Here is a 13,899-nt window from a genome sequence, read left to right as displayed (position 1 = left end):
CGATGTTTCTGTGAGCGCCTAAACTAAATACACCTGCTATTTTGTGTGATAATTTGTGCTTCCTAGAGCACCGCTCGCGTGGAATCCCGCCGCTGACGCTCGTTACTCCCGCCACTGACGCTGGTTACTCCCGCCACTGACGCTGGTTACTCCCGCCACTGACGCTCGTTACTCCCGCCACTGACGCTCGTTACTCCCGCCACTGACGCTCATTACTGCCCGCCAGTGACGCTCGTTACTCCCGCCACTGACGCTCGTTACTCCCGCCACTGACGCTCGTTACTCCCGCCACTGACGCTGGTTACTCCCGCCACTGACGCTCGTTATTCCCGCCACTGACGTTCGTTACCGCCCGCCAGTGACGTTTGGGATGACGTCTCCCACCATGTACTACTACACCAAGGTCCTCTCCGAACTGTTCCTGGAGGCGCCGTACCCGGACACGAGAAACAACTTCAAGGGTTCTACGCAAGTGTTGGACTTCTGGAGGGTGAGTCCTCGCCGCCGTCCTCCCAGCGCGGATGGGAGACGGACTCCGCGCGTCGTCAGAAAAAAACTGTTTCCGGACAAATTGGTGCTGGCTAGGATGAAATGCATTTCAAATCTGGAATTCCCGACCGCGTAGATCTCGATATACATTTTTGCGGTTTAAGAATATGGTGCGTTCATTTGAAACCACTTTCCCACGCAAAGTGTACGTTAAAAGTTACGCGTTGTGTTGGGCTCTCGGCGTCCTCCTCCTGGTCCCCGCGGCTCGCAGCTGTTTGACAGCTGCATTCCCAGCTTCAAACAAATTATAGGTGACTCAGTGACGAACAGCTCGTTCTAAAACGCTCCGAAGGGTTTGAATTCATGATCTTCTAATCCGGTCATGATTTGGGAGCTGTACCACGGGTGCGGTTTGCCTTTCGTATCCCGGGTACGATTTGCCTGTCGTATCTCTGGTACGGTTTGGCTGTCGAACCCTGGTACGGTTTGAATGTCGTACCTCTGGTACAGTTTGGCTGTCGAACCCCTGGTACGGTTTGACTGTCGTACCTCTGGTACGGCTTGGCTGTCGAGCCCCTGGTACGGTTTGACTGTCGTACCTCTGGTACGGTTTGGCTGTCGAACCCCTGGTACGGTTTGAATGTCGTACCTCTGGCACGGTTTGGCTGTCGAACCCCTGGTACGGTTTGACTGTCGTACCTCTGGTACGGTTTGGCTGTCGAGCCCCTGGTACGGTTTGACTGTCGTACCTCTGGTACGGTTTGGCTGTCGAGCCCCTGGTACGGTTTGAATGTCGTACCTCTGGTACGGTTTGGCTGTCGAGCCCCTGGTACGGTTTGACTGTCGTACCTCTGGTACGGTTTGGCTGTCGAACCCCTGGTACGGTTTGACTGTCGTACCTCTGGTACGGTTTGAATGTCGTACCTCTGGTACGGTTTGGCTGTCGAACCCCTGGTACGGTTTGACTGTCGTACCTCCGGTACGGTTTGGCTGTCGAGCCCCTGGTACGGTTTGACTGTCGTACCTCTGGTACGGTTTGGCTGTCGAGCCCCTGGTACGGTTTGACTGTCGTACCCCTGGTATGGTTTGACTGTCGTACCTCTGGTACGGTTTGGCTGTCGAGCCCCTGGTACGGTTTGACTGTCGTACCCCTGGTACGGTTTGGCTGTCGAGCCCCTGGTACGGTTTGACTGTCGTACCCCTGGTACGGTTTGACTGTCGTACCTCTGGTACGGTTTGGCTGTCGAGCCCCTGGTACGGTTTGAATTTCGTACCCTGGCCGGCAGTTTGTGGAGGGTCCGCTGACGGACGGCCTGTACTGGGACTCGTGGTACGACCGGGCCCGCACCAGCGTCGACGAGCGCGACAACAACATCCTCTACGAGAACCGCATGCTCGGGGTGCCGCGGATGCGACAGGTACGTCCGCAGGTTCGTGGCCCGGGGTGCCGCGGATGCGACAGGTACGTCCGCAGACTCGTGGCGTGCGCGGCAGGCGCGTGAGGACCCTCCCGTTCTGCCGTGGGCTGACAGGCGAGCATGAGTGGAGAATACGACAGAAACAACACTGGCCATCATGATTAAGTCAGAGTGGTTGCACAGTTTTCACAGTGACCAGGAATCGAGTATTTTGGTTTTGTAATCAAAGAGCAAGGGTTTGCTACGAAAGGCACGCTGGTGTTCCAGCTTTGCATCACATGACGATTGTCTGTAGCATGGCGATCCTAGATGGACTCGCTCGACGAGGAACCGTTCCAGAACACAGATTTTTAGGATGGTTCTCAGAAAGTTTTCTCTTTGTTTTTCCTTTAAAGGGATACAATTTCACAGACATCTTAAAAACGGACCGGACATCAGAAAAATTGAAGCAGCTTCAATGTCACCAGCATTATTTGTTGCTGGAAACAGATGGAAGACGCTCTCTGAGTTTAGCCCTTCAAAAATCCATCGTCATTTGTCGAAAAAATTCTGGGAAGAAACAAAGTGAGCAGTACATTGCATGTCCCCCCCCCCCCCCCCCACACACAGACTTGCTATGGAAGCTGAACATAACACACACGGTGATGAATGGAGTATTGCCCTCAAGGGCCATTTCAACTCCACTCATTTCTCGGGCCTTTCTGACGACCCTGCTGAGACCGAACACCTTGATTCACTTTCGTGACGCACGAAGCAAGCTTACGAGTGCGCTACTACGAAGCTATAGTGGTCGACGCTTTTGGTGCTGACATCAGGAGCACCTGCCTTCGTTGCATATTGATGCCTAAAGCTAAATGCAGTTGGTGACGACATTTGGGCGCTCGTGACGTCGCTCTTATGGCTCTCCAGCTCGTGGCACTTCGGATCCACACAGTGGTGGGCGCGCGGCCCTCACCGAAGCACGTTGGCAGCACCTCTCCATGGCGCACTTTTTCTTTTAGCCCATAGCGTTCACGTGTTAAGGGCCTGCTCTTCACAGAGCTGTGGATCGAATTATACTCGACCAATTTTGACAAACCTTGCAACAACAAAAAAAAGCTAATTTGTCTTGAGAGCCGACCCCTGGCCTTTTTTGTCCAGAGAACCCAAATTCTCACAACGTACTGGATCAAAGTTTTTGTCTACGGTACGCCGTGCATTTCCGACTTTTGCGGTGAACCCAACGGTTTGTGTAGCTATGTCGGTGGCACGCTGCTTTCGTAACGAAAAGGTTTTGTGTTCGAAGCCGGGGCGTCCAAGAACTTTTGTGACTGTTTCCACGCTTCAGACACGGTGGGATGCCAGCCATTGTGAAAACATGGCCTTAACTAGACAAATTATTTTAATTTTAAAAATTAAAAAAGATACAGCTGGAGATCACCTGCGGGCTGATCAGACAGACTCGGGACTAGACTCGAGACTGGAGTCAGACTCGGGACCGGACTCAAGACTGGAGTCAGACTCAGGACCAGACTCGAGACTGGAGTCAGACTCGGGACTAGAGTCAGACTGGAGTCAGAATCGGGACCAGACTCGAGAATGGGGTCAGACTCGGGACCGCAAGGCATCGCAACTGGCGCGTCCCATCGCCCGTATCCGCCGCCCGAACCTGCAACCCCCCCCCCCCCCCTCCGCGCAGTCCTGTTCAGAGCCGTGCACCCGCGGCTGGGTCACGGCGGCGCAGCGTCGGCAGCATCAGCGCCGGCGGCCCGGGGCCGGGGTCACGCGGCGCTTGTTGACGTGCTACCACGGCCACCGTATTGAGCGCGGCCCAATCTGTGCCCGCGGGCGGCCGCGGCCGGGCCGGGCAGGCAGGTGGCCGCCGACCCCCGAGGCGTTCCGCCGGCCGTGCCGACCGGCCGCCGCCACCGCCGTAGTCCGGGAGATACCCTCGACCGCTCAATAGCCATGACGTCACCGCCGCCTCCTGGACCGCGGCGCAGGGGGGAGGGGGGGGGGGGTGACCCCCGAGCCAGGTGCAGCGGGCGGGGGGCTGTGGCGTAGCAAGGCCATTGCTAGGACGGCGAGTCAATACGGACCCGGGCCGACGCCGCTTTTCTTCAGGGTACCGCAGGGCGAGCCTGGAGTTTCGCTCGTTTTCGATACTTTCTCCCTGGTTTTGGTCAGTTCTGGGTACGGTCTCCCCGGTTTTGGTTAGTCCTGGGTACGGTCTCCCCGGCTTTCGTTAGTTCTGGGTACGGTCTCCCCGATTTTCGTTAGTCCTGGGTACGGTCTCCCCGGTTTTGGTTAGTTCTGGGTGCGGTCTCCCTGGTTTTGGTTAGTTCTGGGTACGGTCCCCCTGCTTTTGGTTAGTTCTGGGTAAGGTCTCCCCGGTTTTGGTTGGTTTTGGTTACTCTCTCCCTGGTTTTGGTTAGTTCTGGGTACGGTCTCCCCGGTTTTGTTAGTTCTGGGTACGGTCTCCCGCTTTTGATTGGTTTTGGGTACGGCCTCGTGCGCAGGGTGAGGACAGGGCAAACAATGTTGGACAGCAATCGACCCAATGGTAATCGGGGCGTTGGAAATCGTACAGCAGCAGCGACTTTCGCCATGGTTGTGTCCTCATCCGCTCTGAGAATGTGGATTGCAGAATTTGTTGGGTGATATCCGATACAAAATGAACCTGGCGTGATGCGTTATCGGCCTAAGCACAACATATAATCACCGTTGTTTTACCATCACGCATACCCTTGGGGTACCTCGCATCCAATTACGTATCTAAATGCCAAGAAGGAAATTGTACCTGCCTTAATGATACAACACAGCTCACGGGTAGCAGTTCACCTGGAGCGACAGTCGGGCGTAGCGTGGGGGTAGTCTAGTTTGATCGTCGATCACTAGTGTTTTGGTGTTCTTTTTGCAAAATCCGCCGGCCAAGTTTTTCCACACGTTATGGCCATGACGAATAGGCGCAAATTGAAACAAGGCAGGACACTTGTGTTGTCCGTCCATGCAAACAACGCGTAATCTTACACGCGCACAAACGTAGCCTCGAAGCTTCTTTCCGATTACTGCACGAGCTGGGTTGCTGTTTGTGACAGATCATAGACGTTCCGCTTAAAACTCAGAATCGACTTTGACACACGTGCTTGGGGAGACATGCATCATGAATGTCATTCATTGCGGAGGTTTCCCGAAGTGTGCATTCCAGTCGCATACGTGTCGAGGCAAGGTACCTTGTTGTCGCAACCTTGCAGCGTTGTCCACCACTTCTACGCGCGTGGAGACCTCGCGGCCTTGTCCAGGACTTCTAAGCGTGTGGAGACCTCGCGGCCTTGTCCAGCACTTCTAAGCGTGTGCAGACCTTGTGGCCTTGTCCAGCAATTCTAAGCGTGTGGAGATCACGCGGCCCTGTAGAGCGCTTCTATGCGCGTGACGTGCTGAGTACACGGTGTTTTCGTCCATGCCTCCCCGTGTTTTTAAGAACATTGAAAGAGTTAAGTCATGATGCATGATGTGTTATCCAATTTGACGGATATTTGCGGGCGCATAGATCGTAACTTTAGCCAGCCATGAACATATATTCCTGCATTCGATTCAGGATCGAATCCAACCAATGTTCAACATACCAAAGCGGTAACACAGCGAACATTCTTTGGAATACCTACGCTGAAGCAAATTGATTGTGTAGGCATCAAATTTGACAACCCCTGCTTTCATGGCCGGGCTGATTGACGAGCGCTTGCAAAAAAGAACGGTTGGCAGCAGCTGAAAGTCTTTTAACGATTCCGCGGGTCGGTTTCATCACGAAAATAAAAGCGTCACCCTTGTGGCTGTGGTTCAGGACCTACACGAACGTCTGCCGAGCGCCGTTGTGTTCAAACGTGGCTAGATCCTGGAGTGTCCGGTACAGCAAACTCGTGATTCCGCTGTCCGCTTTTCACGCTTAATTTGGGTACTGTAGTGCTCGATCATGCTCAAACGATCTCTGCTTTGGCCGTCCTCGATTAATCTTGCGACCCTTGACCTTTCCTAACCCCGGCCCTAACCTCTCTGACGCTCCGTAACCCGGGGTCGCCAGCTACGAGTCACCGACGACTCGTGCAACGTGCATGAAAACTTCGCCGGCGCTATCGACAAGTGCTACAGCGTCTATTCGGAGAACATCGAGGACAAGAACGCCTTCGGGCCCAAGAACGGCACAGCGTGAGTAGCCGCGGCTGTTGAGTGGGCGCTCAGCGTGGTGTGATGTTACCATCGGACCCAGGGACAGCATGGCGCGACCGCGGCGAGCACAGCGAAGGGGCTGCATGGCGTGAGAGTGGCGAGCACAGCGAACGGGCTGCATGGCGTGAGAGTGGTGCGAGGCCTTTGATTGACGCGGCGTGAGCGTCCGCAGAGGTGCAGCGTGAGCGCTGCACGACGTGATGCGGCTGTCAGACCCAGGAGCTGGGTGGGGCTGTCAGACCCAGGAGTTGGGTGTGGCTGTCAAACCCAGGAGCTGGGTGTGGCTGTCAGACCCAGGAGCTGGGTGTGGCTGTCAAACCCAGGAGTTGGGTGTGACTACAGACCCAGGAGTTGGGTGTGACTACAGACCCAGGAGTTGGGCGTGGCTGTCAGACCCAGGAGTTGGGTGTGGCTGTCAAACCCAGGAGCTGGGTGTGGCTGTCAGACCCAGGAGCTGGGTGTGGCTGTCAAACCCAGGAGTTGGGTGTGACTACAGACCCAGGAGTTGGGCGTGGCTGTCAGACCCAGGAGTTGGGTGTGGCTGTCAGACCCAGGAGTTGGGCGTGGCTGTCAGACCCAGGAGCTGGGTGTGGTTGTCAAACCCAGGAGCTGGGTGTGACTACAGACCCAGGAGTTGGGCGTGGCTGTCAAACCCAGGAGTTGGGTGTGACTACAGACCCAGGAGTTGGGCGTGGCTGTCAGACCCAGGAGCTGGGTGTGGCTGTCAGACCCAGGAGTTGGGCGTGGCTGTCAGACCCAGGAGCTGGGTGTGGTTGTCAGGTCCAGGAGCTGGGTGTGACCCAGACCCAGACCCAGGCCCGAGGCCTGGGTGCGACTGTCAGGCCCAGGAGACGCTCGGGCCCGAGCCTCCTGAACCGCACGACACGCACTCGACACGGAGCCAGATAAACAGCTGCACGTACTGCCTTCATGTTCTGCACACATCAAATAGGATTATGTGGTTATCTCAAGTCACCATGGTCCGAGTTAAGTGTGCAACACATAGGATCTGACTGTGATGTTGCCTTTGCTAATATCTAAACGCAGACTAGGAATTGCACGCACCAAAGTAGAAAGGTTTGAGCGTAGCAGCGTAGCACCGCGCGTAGCGTATTACCGAGCGTAGCGTACCACCGTTTGAGCGTAGCACCTAGCAGCGTAAGCCCTCATTCGCTTGGTCTGGATATGCGTGAAGCAAGCTGCGTAGGAGAACGTCGCTGGCGCAGGTGGGCAAGCTCCCACGGCCATAGCGTTTGCAGATGCATGTGGGAAACTCACAGCACACACCAACGCAAGCACACCCGCACGTATATCAGATATGTGTGATCAGCGAATGACGATCGCTTTGTCTTTCGTTTCTTTTCTCTTGTCGAATGCTGTTGGACGGATCCTGTCACAAGGTGTGTTCGATTATGTCGCCCAGTCCAGATGCGTTACTCTGTCGAAAAAACGGTTTTTAAAGATTAAGCTCATGCACGGATTTAGCCTTATGATTTGTCACGAGCAATGCTATACAGTTCATGGCTGGATGAACAAAGGGATTGCCTTTTCAAAATTGGACAGCCTACGCGAGCCACCAAGTTTGGCCCAGTGTACGAGGTGCCATTCATACCAGCGCCGTGGGATGTCGTTTGCTTCCTCTCACCTTTTGGCCGGAAAATTCGCGGGATAGGCAACTGGCAGCGGCAAATGGCATGGGCTCCTCGAGCGGGATCTCTTTCCAGCATAATAGTCCCTAATTACGTGGTTTTAAAAACGCGCCCTACTGGCTTAACGTTGTGCCTAAGATCTTATCCGACAGCGTGCACCTTCATCTTTCAGACCTTGGTCTTTCCCCAGAAATAAGTCGTCATGCCTCAGGTCTGGGTCCGGATTCATTTATCCCAGACAACGTGAGATCACAGCTGCAACGCCTCAACTTGAACTCCTCCTCGGACAGTTTCCGTACGCGGCCCACCTCGCCCACTGTGTGCTCAGGTGACCAGGCTAGTTCGTTTTTCCGTCCACAGATGGAACTACTACACGGAGAAGGAGCTCGGCTCCCAGTCCGTGTGGGGAGTCATCAGCACGTACTCGGGGGCCGGCGCCTACGTGGTAAGCCGACAACCGCGGTGCAATCCTCCAGACGGTCGTATAAAGGGCAGGCGACCTCCCTTGGAAGCCGTTTAGCACGGTCCGCTGCGTGAGGTGCATTTCGATGCCAATCCGCAGAGTGAGGAACGTACCATTCCATGCAATTCGCACTGAGTGACGATCCACTCGGTGCTGCTCGCGCTGCGTGACGAACTACTCGGTGCTGCTCGCACTGCGTGGCAATCCACTCGGTGCTGCTCGCACTGCGTGACGATCCACTCGGTGCTGTTCGCGCTGTGTGACAATCCACTCGGTGCTGCTCGCGCTGCGTGACGATCCACTCGGTGCTGCTCGCGCTGCGTGACGAACTACTCGGCGCTGTTTTGCCGCACGATTCAATATGCGATGCCTTCCATTCCCCCTCCATGAGGAAACACTCGACACAATCGTCTCGTGTGATAAGCCATTTGACCCCAGGCTTCGTGCCACCAGCCTCGAATGGGGCCTCATGGTGCGACACGCCTTCAGGCCAACCCCGGTGTGATGGTCAAATAATCCCTGCACGACAAGGCACAGCAATGATCCTTTCGCGGTACGACACGGCAATAGTCCCTTCTCGTTACCACAGACCAATGGTACCTCCTCACTGCGACACGCCAGTAGTCCCTCTGTGGCACGACACGGCGATAGTCCCTCCGCGGTACGACACTTCAGTAGTCCCTCCGCGGTACGACGCGGTAATGGTCCCTCCGGGGTACGACACAGCAACAGTCTCTCCGCGGTACCACACGTCACCCTTCGTTGTCGCTCGGCAGGACCTATCCACCAGCCGCGCCAAGACGGTGGAAATTATCGCGAGCCTGCGGCGCAATCTCTGGATCGGCCGCGGCACGCGCGCCATCTTCATCGACTTCACCGTCTACAACGCCAACATCAACCTCTTCTGCGTCGTCAGGTCAGCCGGGTCGAGCTGCACCGCCTTCGGCTTTTATCCACGCTTAGGGAAGAGATGGCAGTGGAGAGTCAGAAGTGTGCTGGATGCTGCTGATGTGGAGCAGTCGTGCCGTGTTTTAAGCGATGTACTTAACAGGTATAGCACAGTGCCTATAAACAAGCATCGCCTTTTCCTGCGAGGCGCCCACTAGTACAATAATGCACATCACTGATCACGCAAAGGTTATCTGGAATCTGAGCGGAATGTTCTTCTGCTGTCTTCCACGGGTAGCAGCGCACCGGACCTCTCGCACGTCCAGCAGCACCGTCCGGGCGCCAGGGGCGCCTGACCTGACCTGACCTGACCCACCGCGCGTCTCCAGGCTGGTGTTCGAGTTTCCGGCTACAGGCGGCATGATCCCGTCCTACTCCTTCCGCACGGTCAAGCTGCTGCGCTACGTGACGCCATTCGACTACTTCGTCATGGCCTGCGAGTGGATCTTCGCCATTTTCGTCATCTACTACATCGTGGAGGAGGTCAGCGACCGGTGCTGCAGCCGGGAGTAGTGGGGTGTCGTCACTGCGTCAGCGTTTGTCCCAGGGGGCAGCGAAGCGATTGCGCAGTCTCCACGCCCACGTGCCAGGGCGCCGGTATTGTTTGCTGTCGTCTCCTTCCGAAACACGGTAGGGGGAGACGAGGGATGCTTTCCTTGGTGGTGCTTGCTGCTCAGTGTAGGCACTCAAGTGTCAAAAGCAGGTTGGTATTGATGGACGCGCTTTTCGTTACGTTGTGTTACGGGTGAGTTTCTCCCATGATCGTCGACCTTTGATGTTGCTAGTGCACGGTATGTAAGTTTCATGACCCTGAGTAAATCCGAGCACATTTTCGCCGCCGTGTTCTCCTGCTAGCTGAAATCTTAGCTCGCACGGGACACGTCAACGTTACTTTAGCAATGGATGCCTTCGAGAGCAGCATACCTTTCAGAAACGCGTTGCGAGAGGAACGTTGCCAGCACGTGGCCCGAACGGCAAAGTCTAAAATTGTAGGTGTTTGGTGTGTTCAACCACCTGAAGTGCTTTGACCGCCGCGACAGGTGCTGGAGGTGCGGAAAATGAAGTGCTCCTACTTCAAGTCCGTCTGGAACATCCTCGACATCCTGGTGATAGGGATAGCGACGCTCTGCATCGCGTTCTCCGTCTACCGCACCAACTCTGTCGACGACAAGATCGAGTCGCTGCTCAAAGGTGAGCAGAGATATGACCTCCGACTCGAGTGGTGCTGACCTGACCTCCGACCCGGCACCGATGGGTGCAATGCTGGCTGTCCGTCAGACGTCAAAGTCAAGCATGCGCCGACGATCGCATCATCCCGGTGCCTCCGTCTTGGTGACACTTTGACCTCTCGGTAATTCCGTGACCTCCGTTTGATCTCGTGACCTTTGGCTGACCCGATGACCCCCGCACCGCCGCAGACGATATCCAGTACGCCAATTTCGAGCTGCTCGGCTTCTACCAGACCCAGTTCAACGCGGCAGTAGCCATGTGTGTGTTTTTCGCCTGGATCAAGCTCTTCAAGTACATCAGCTTCAACAAGACCATGACACAGCTCAGCAGCACCCTCTCCCGCGTGAGTGTTGGTGGGATGCGGGGAGGGGTGCCAACGCGGTGCAATAGGCGCACAGGTGATGGTGCTGGCTTACAGGTGCTTCAGCTTTAGAAGTCATGTCGTGGGTACAGCTGCGGAGTTTCGCTAGGATGAAGTGCGCTAAAGGAAACGGACACTGGCTCAGTGCAGCAGTGAGGAATCAGGAAGGGGTGCTGGATGCTGGATCCACGCGGTGGCCACAGGGGCTTGGGTCTGGGGAAGTAGGTGAAGCCAGAGCCCGGATGGCAGCTGGACGGAGGATGGGTAGCGGTGCTTCGAGAGAACCGGTGCAAAGTCAAACTTAAAGCACGGGAAACCGAGAGCTGCGGCGAATGCGGCGCGGTGGGATGCTCAGGGTGATCGGTCCAGCTCCCACAGACCGTGGGATGGTCAGGGCGATCGGTCCAGCTCCCACAGACCCTGGGATGGTCAGGGTGATCGGTCCAGCTCCCACAGACCGTGGGATGGTCAGGGCGATCGGTCCAGCTCCCACCGACCGTGGGGTGATCAGGGTGATCGGTCCAGCTCCCACAGACCGTGGGATGGTCAGGGCGATCGGTCCAGCTCCCACAGACCGTGGGATGGTCAGGGTGATCGGTCCAGCTCCCACAGACCGTGGGATGGGCAGGGCGATCGGTCCAGCTCCCACAGACCGTGGGATGGTCAGGGCGATCGGTCCAGCTCCCACAGACCGTGGGGTGGTCAGGGTGATCGGTCCACCTCCCACAGACCGTGGGATGGTCAGGGTGATCGGTCCAGCTCCCACAGACCGTGGGGTGGTCAGGGTGATCGGTCCAGCTCCCACAGACCGTGGGGTGGTCAGGCTGATCGGTTCGGCTACCGCAGGCGGGAGACGTCGGCTGTTATCGACTGCGCGGCGTGCGGTGTTCGTGTCCAGTTAAGCTTTTGCGTGTGCAGGGTAACGATATTTCAGTGCAGTGCAGATTGTGTTTAAATGCGCGTAGTACGCTGGCGTGTGCGCTACATGGCGACAATGGTAATCTGATAATGTCTTCCGTCACCAAACCTGGATTGGCGGAAAATACAGTGATCATCACACGCACCTCTCCGTTCTGTTTTCAGTGTGCAAAGGACGTCATGGGCTTCGCCATCATGTTCTTCATCGTCTTCTTCGCCTTTGCTCAGCTCGGCTACCTCCTCTTCGGCACCCAGGTCAGCAAGATCACTCGGGATCATCTGGAAGTTTACTGATGCTTTCGTTGTTAAGTACTGGTATCTAATCATTGTAAGCACAAGTTGATATATCCCTGTGTACATGCACTGCATGCTTTCCTCCCCCCTCCACCAGTTTTCTTCGCCCTATCATCTTTCAAGGTTTTTCATATTTCTTCGACCGGCTGATATTTTTACTGTTCACAAAAAACAGTTATAGCTCTTGTCCACTACGCTATCTTCGAGCAGCTCTAGAGCCGCGGTAATGCCCGGTCGTCGCTCGCGTCCAGGCCCGCCCCGCCAGTGCCTCTCGACTGCTCGAGCCGCCACCTGCGCCTCTGTCCGGCAGGTTCGCGACTTCAGCAGCTTCGGCAACGCCACCTTCACCCTGCTGCGGACCATCCTCGGCGACTTCAACTTCCACGAGATCGAGGCCGCCAACCGAGTGCTCGGTCCCATCTTCTTCCTCGCCTACGTGTTCTTCGTCTTCTTCGTGCTGATGGTGCGTGCGTCAGCCCGTCCCGCGGTGGCGGGTCTGATGGTCTGATGACGGGCCTGACGTATCTGGTGGTCTGATAACGAGTCTGATAGGTCTGATAATCTTATGACGGATCTGACGGGGTCTGGTGGTCCGACGACGGGTCTGATAGATCTGATGGTCTCATGAGTCTGGTGGTCTGATGACGGGTCTGACAAGTCTGATGGTCTCATGGGTCTGGTGGTCTGATAACGGGTCTGATAGGTCTGATAATCTTATGACGGATCTGACGTGGTCTGGTGGTCTGGCGACGGGTCTGACAAGTCTGATGGTCTCATGGGTCTGGTGGTCTGATGACGGGTCTTATAGGTCTGATAATCTTATGACGGATCTGACGGGGTCTGGTGGTCTGACAACGGGTCTGACATGTTTGATAGTCTCATGGGTCTGGTAGTCTGATGACGGGTCTGACAGAACTGATGGTCTCATGGGTCTGGTGGTCTGATGACGGGTCTGACGGGTCTGATGGCGACAAGTGTTGGGGTGGCGGAGACGGGAGAGACGGGAGACCGACAGCTGGAACTGTTGGCCGAGCTGGTAAAGACGGGAGAACGACAACATGCGCACAGAGCCGGCGGCTGCCCGCCGACGGGAAGATGGAGATCACTGGACCCATTGGCGAGGGGGGCCCACTCGACAGAGAGGGCCGGTCAAACCAGGCCCATATGTTTGAAGACCGTCTGACTGATAGCTGTGCGATTTCGCTTCGGACCGATGCTGAAGATGTTTCTCACCCCCCCCCCCCCCCCTAGTGAACTGAACGCGGCACGCTTCCTCACCTTTACTGTTGTGATCACAGAAATCACCACACACAGCTCAGATACGGACACAGTTGAGGCATATTACAGACGGACAGGGCGCCAGTGCGGAAGTGGCCACCAGTGTTGACTTGCGCTCCCCCAATGTTGATTTGAGCCCAAAATTATTGCTGATAGGTGGCAAAAATCGGAGAAGCAGTTAATTATTACACCAAGATTATGTTATCATTCGAAGGCCATCACCACTTTGCTGCTAAAGAAATCACAACTCGAAAAATAACACTAAAGTTTGAAAAAGAAAACTAATACTTAACAACACAAAGTGGGCGCAAAGTCCGTTGGAAAACTGTCCCCCTCCCCCTAATAGTTTACTGAACGTGATGTCCCTCTGGCCCACAGAACATGTTCCTGGCCATCATCAACGACACGTACAGCGAGGTCAAGAACGAGATTTCGGCCCAGAAGAACGAGTTTGAGATCGCTGACTACTTCAAGCGCGGCTACAACAACATGATGGGTGAGGCGGGACGGACTGAAATAGTCCCTATAGTAGTCCCTATAAATAGTCCCTAAATAGTCCCTATAGTCCCTACATAGTCCCACCACTACCGTGGTGGTAGTGGCCACGGCCACGGCCACGGCCACGGACTGGCCTCGGTGGTAGTTATC

At 55.7% G+C, this 13,899-nt stretch overlaps 1 protein-coding gene across 2 annotated transcripts in view; it reads left to right on the top strand.

The window, feature by feature from the left end:
• LOC119090598 (polycystin-2) overlaps positions 1-13,899 on the top strand; it is a 28,171-nt gene that overhangs the window by 8,699 nt on the left and 5,573 nt on the right. For both annotated transcript variants that reach the window (XM_037213430.1, XM_037213439.1), the window contains exons 5-15: positions 360-490; positions 1,776-1,907; positions 5,965-6,089; positions 8,120-8,204; positions 8,999-9,138; positions 9,500-9,653; positions 10,211-10,361; positions 10,589-10,743; positions 11,845-11,934; positions 12,284-12,436; positions 13,630-13,747. In XM_037213430.1, coding sequence (XP_037069325.1) covers positions 360-490; positions 1,776-1,907; positions 5,965-6,089; positions 8,120-8,204; positions 8,999-9,138; positions 9,500-9,653; positions 10,211-10,361; positions 10,589-10,743; positions 11,845-11,934; positions 12,284-12,436; positions 13,630-13,747 — 1,434 coding nt within the window. The remainder of the gene's footprint in view (positions 1-359; positions 491-1,775; positions 1,908-5,964; positions 6,090-8,119; positions 8,205-8,998; positions 9,139-9,499; positions 9,654-10,210; positions 10,362-10,588; positions 10,744-11,844; positions 11,935-12,283; positions 12,437-13,629; positions 13,748-13,899) is intronic.

This window comes from Pollicipes pollicipes, unplaced genomic scaffold (genome assembly GCF_011947565.3).
Source record: "Pollicipes pollicipes isolate AB1234 unplaced genomic scaffold, Ppol_2.1 Scaffold_1600;HRSCAF=1878_pilon_pilon_pilon, whole genome shotgun sequence".
NCBI lineage: Eukaryota > Metazoa > Arthropoda > Thecostraca > Pollicipedomorpha > Pollicipedidae > Pollicipes > Pollicipes pollicipes.
The sequence above is the reverse complement of the archived record's forward strand: the minus strand, read 5'-3'. Positions and strand labels throughout refer to the sequence as shown.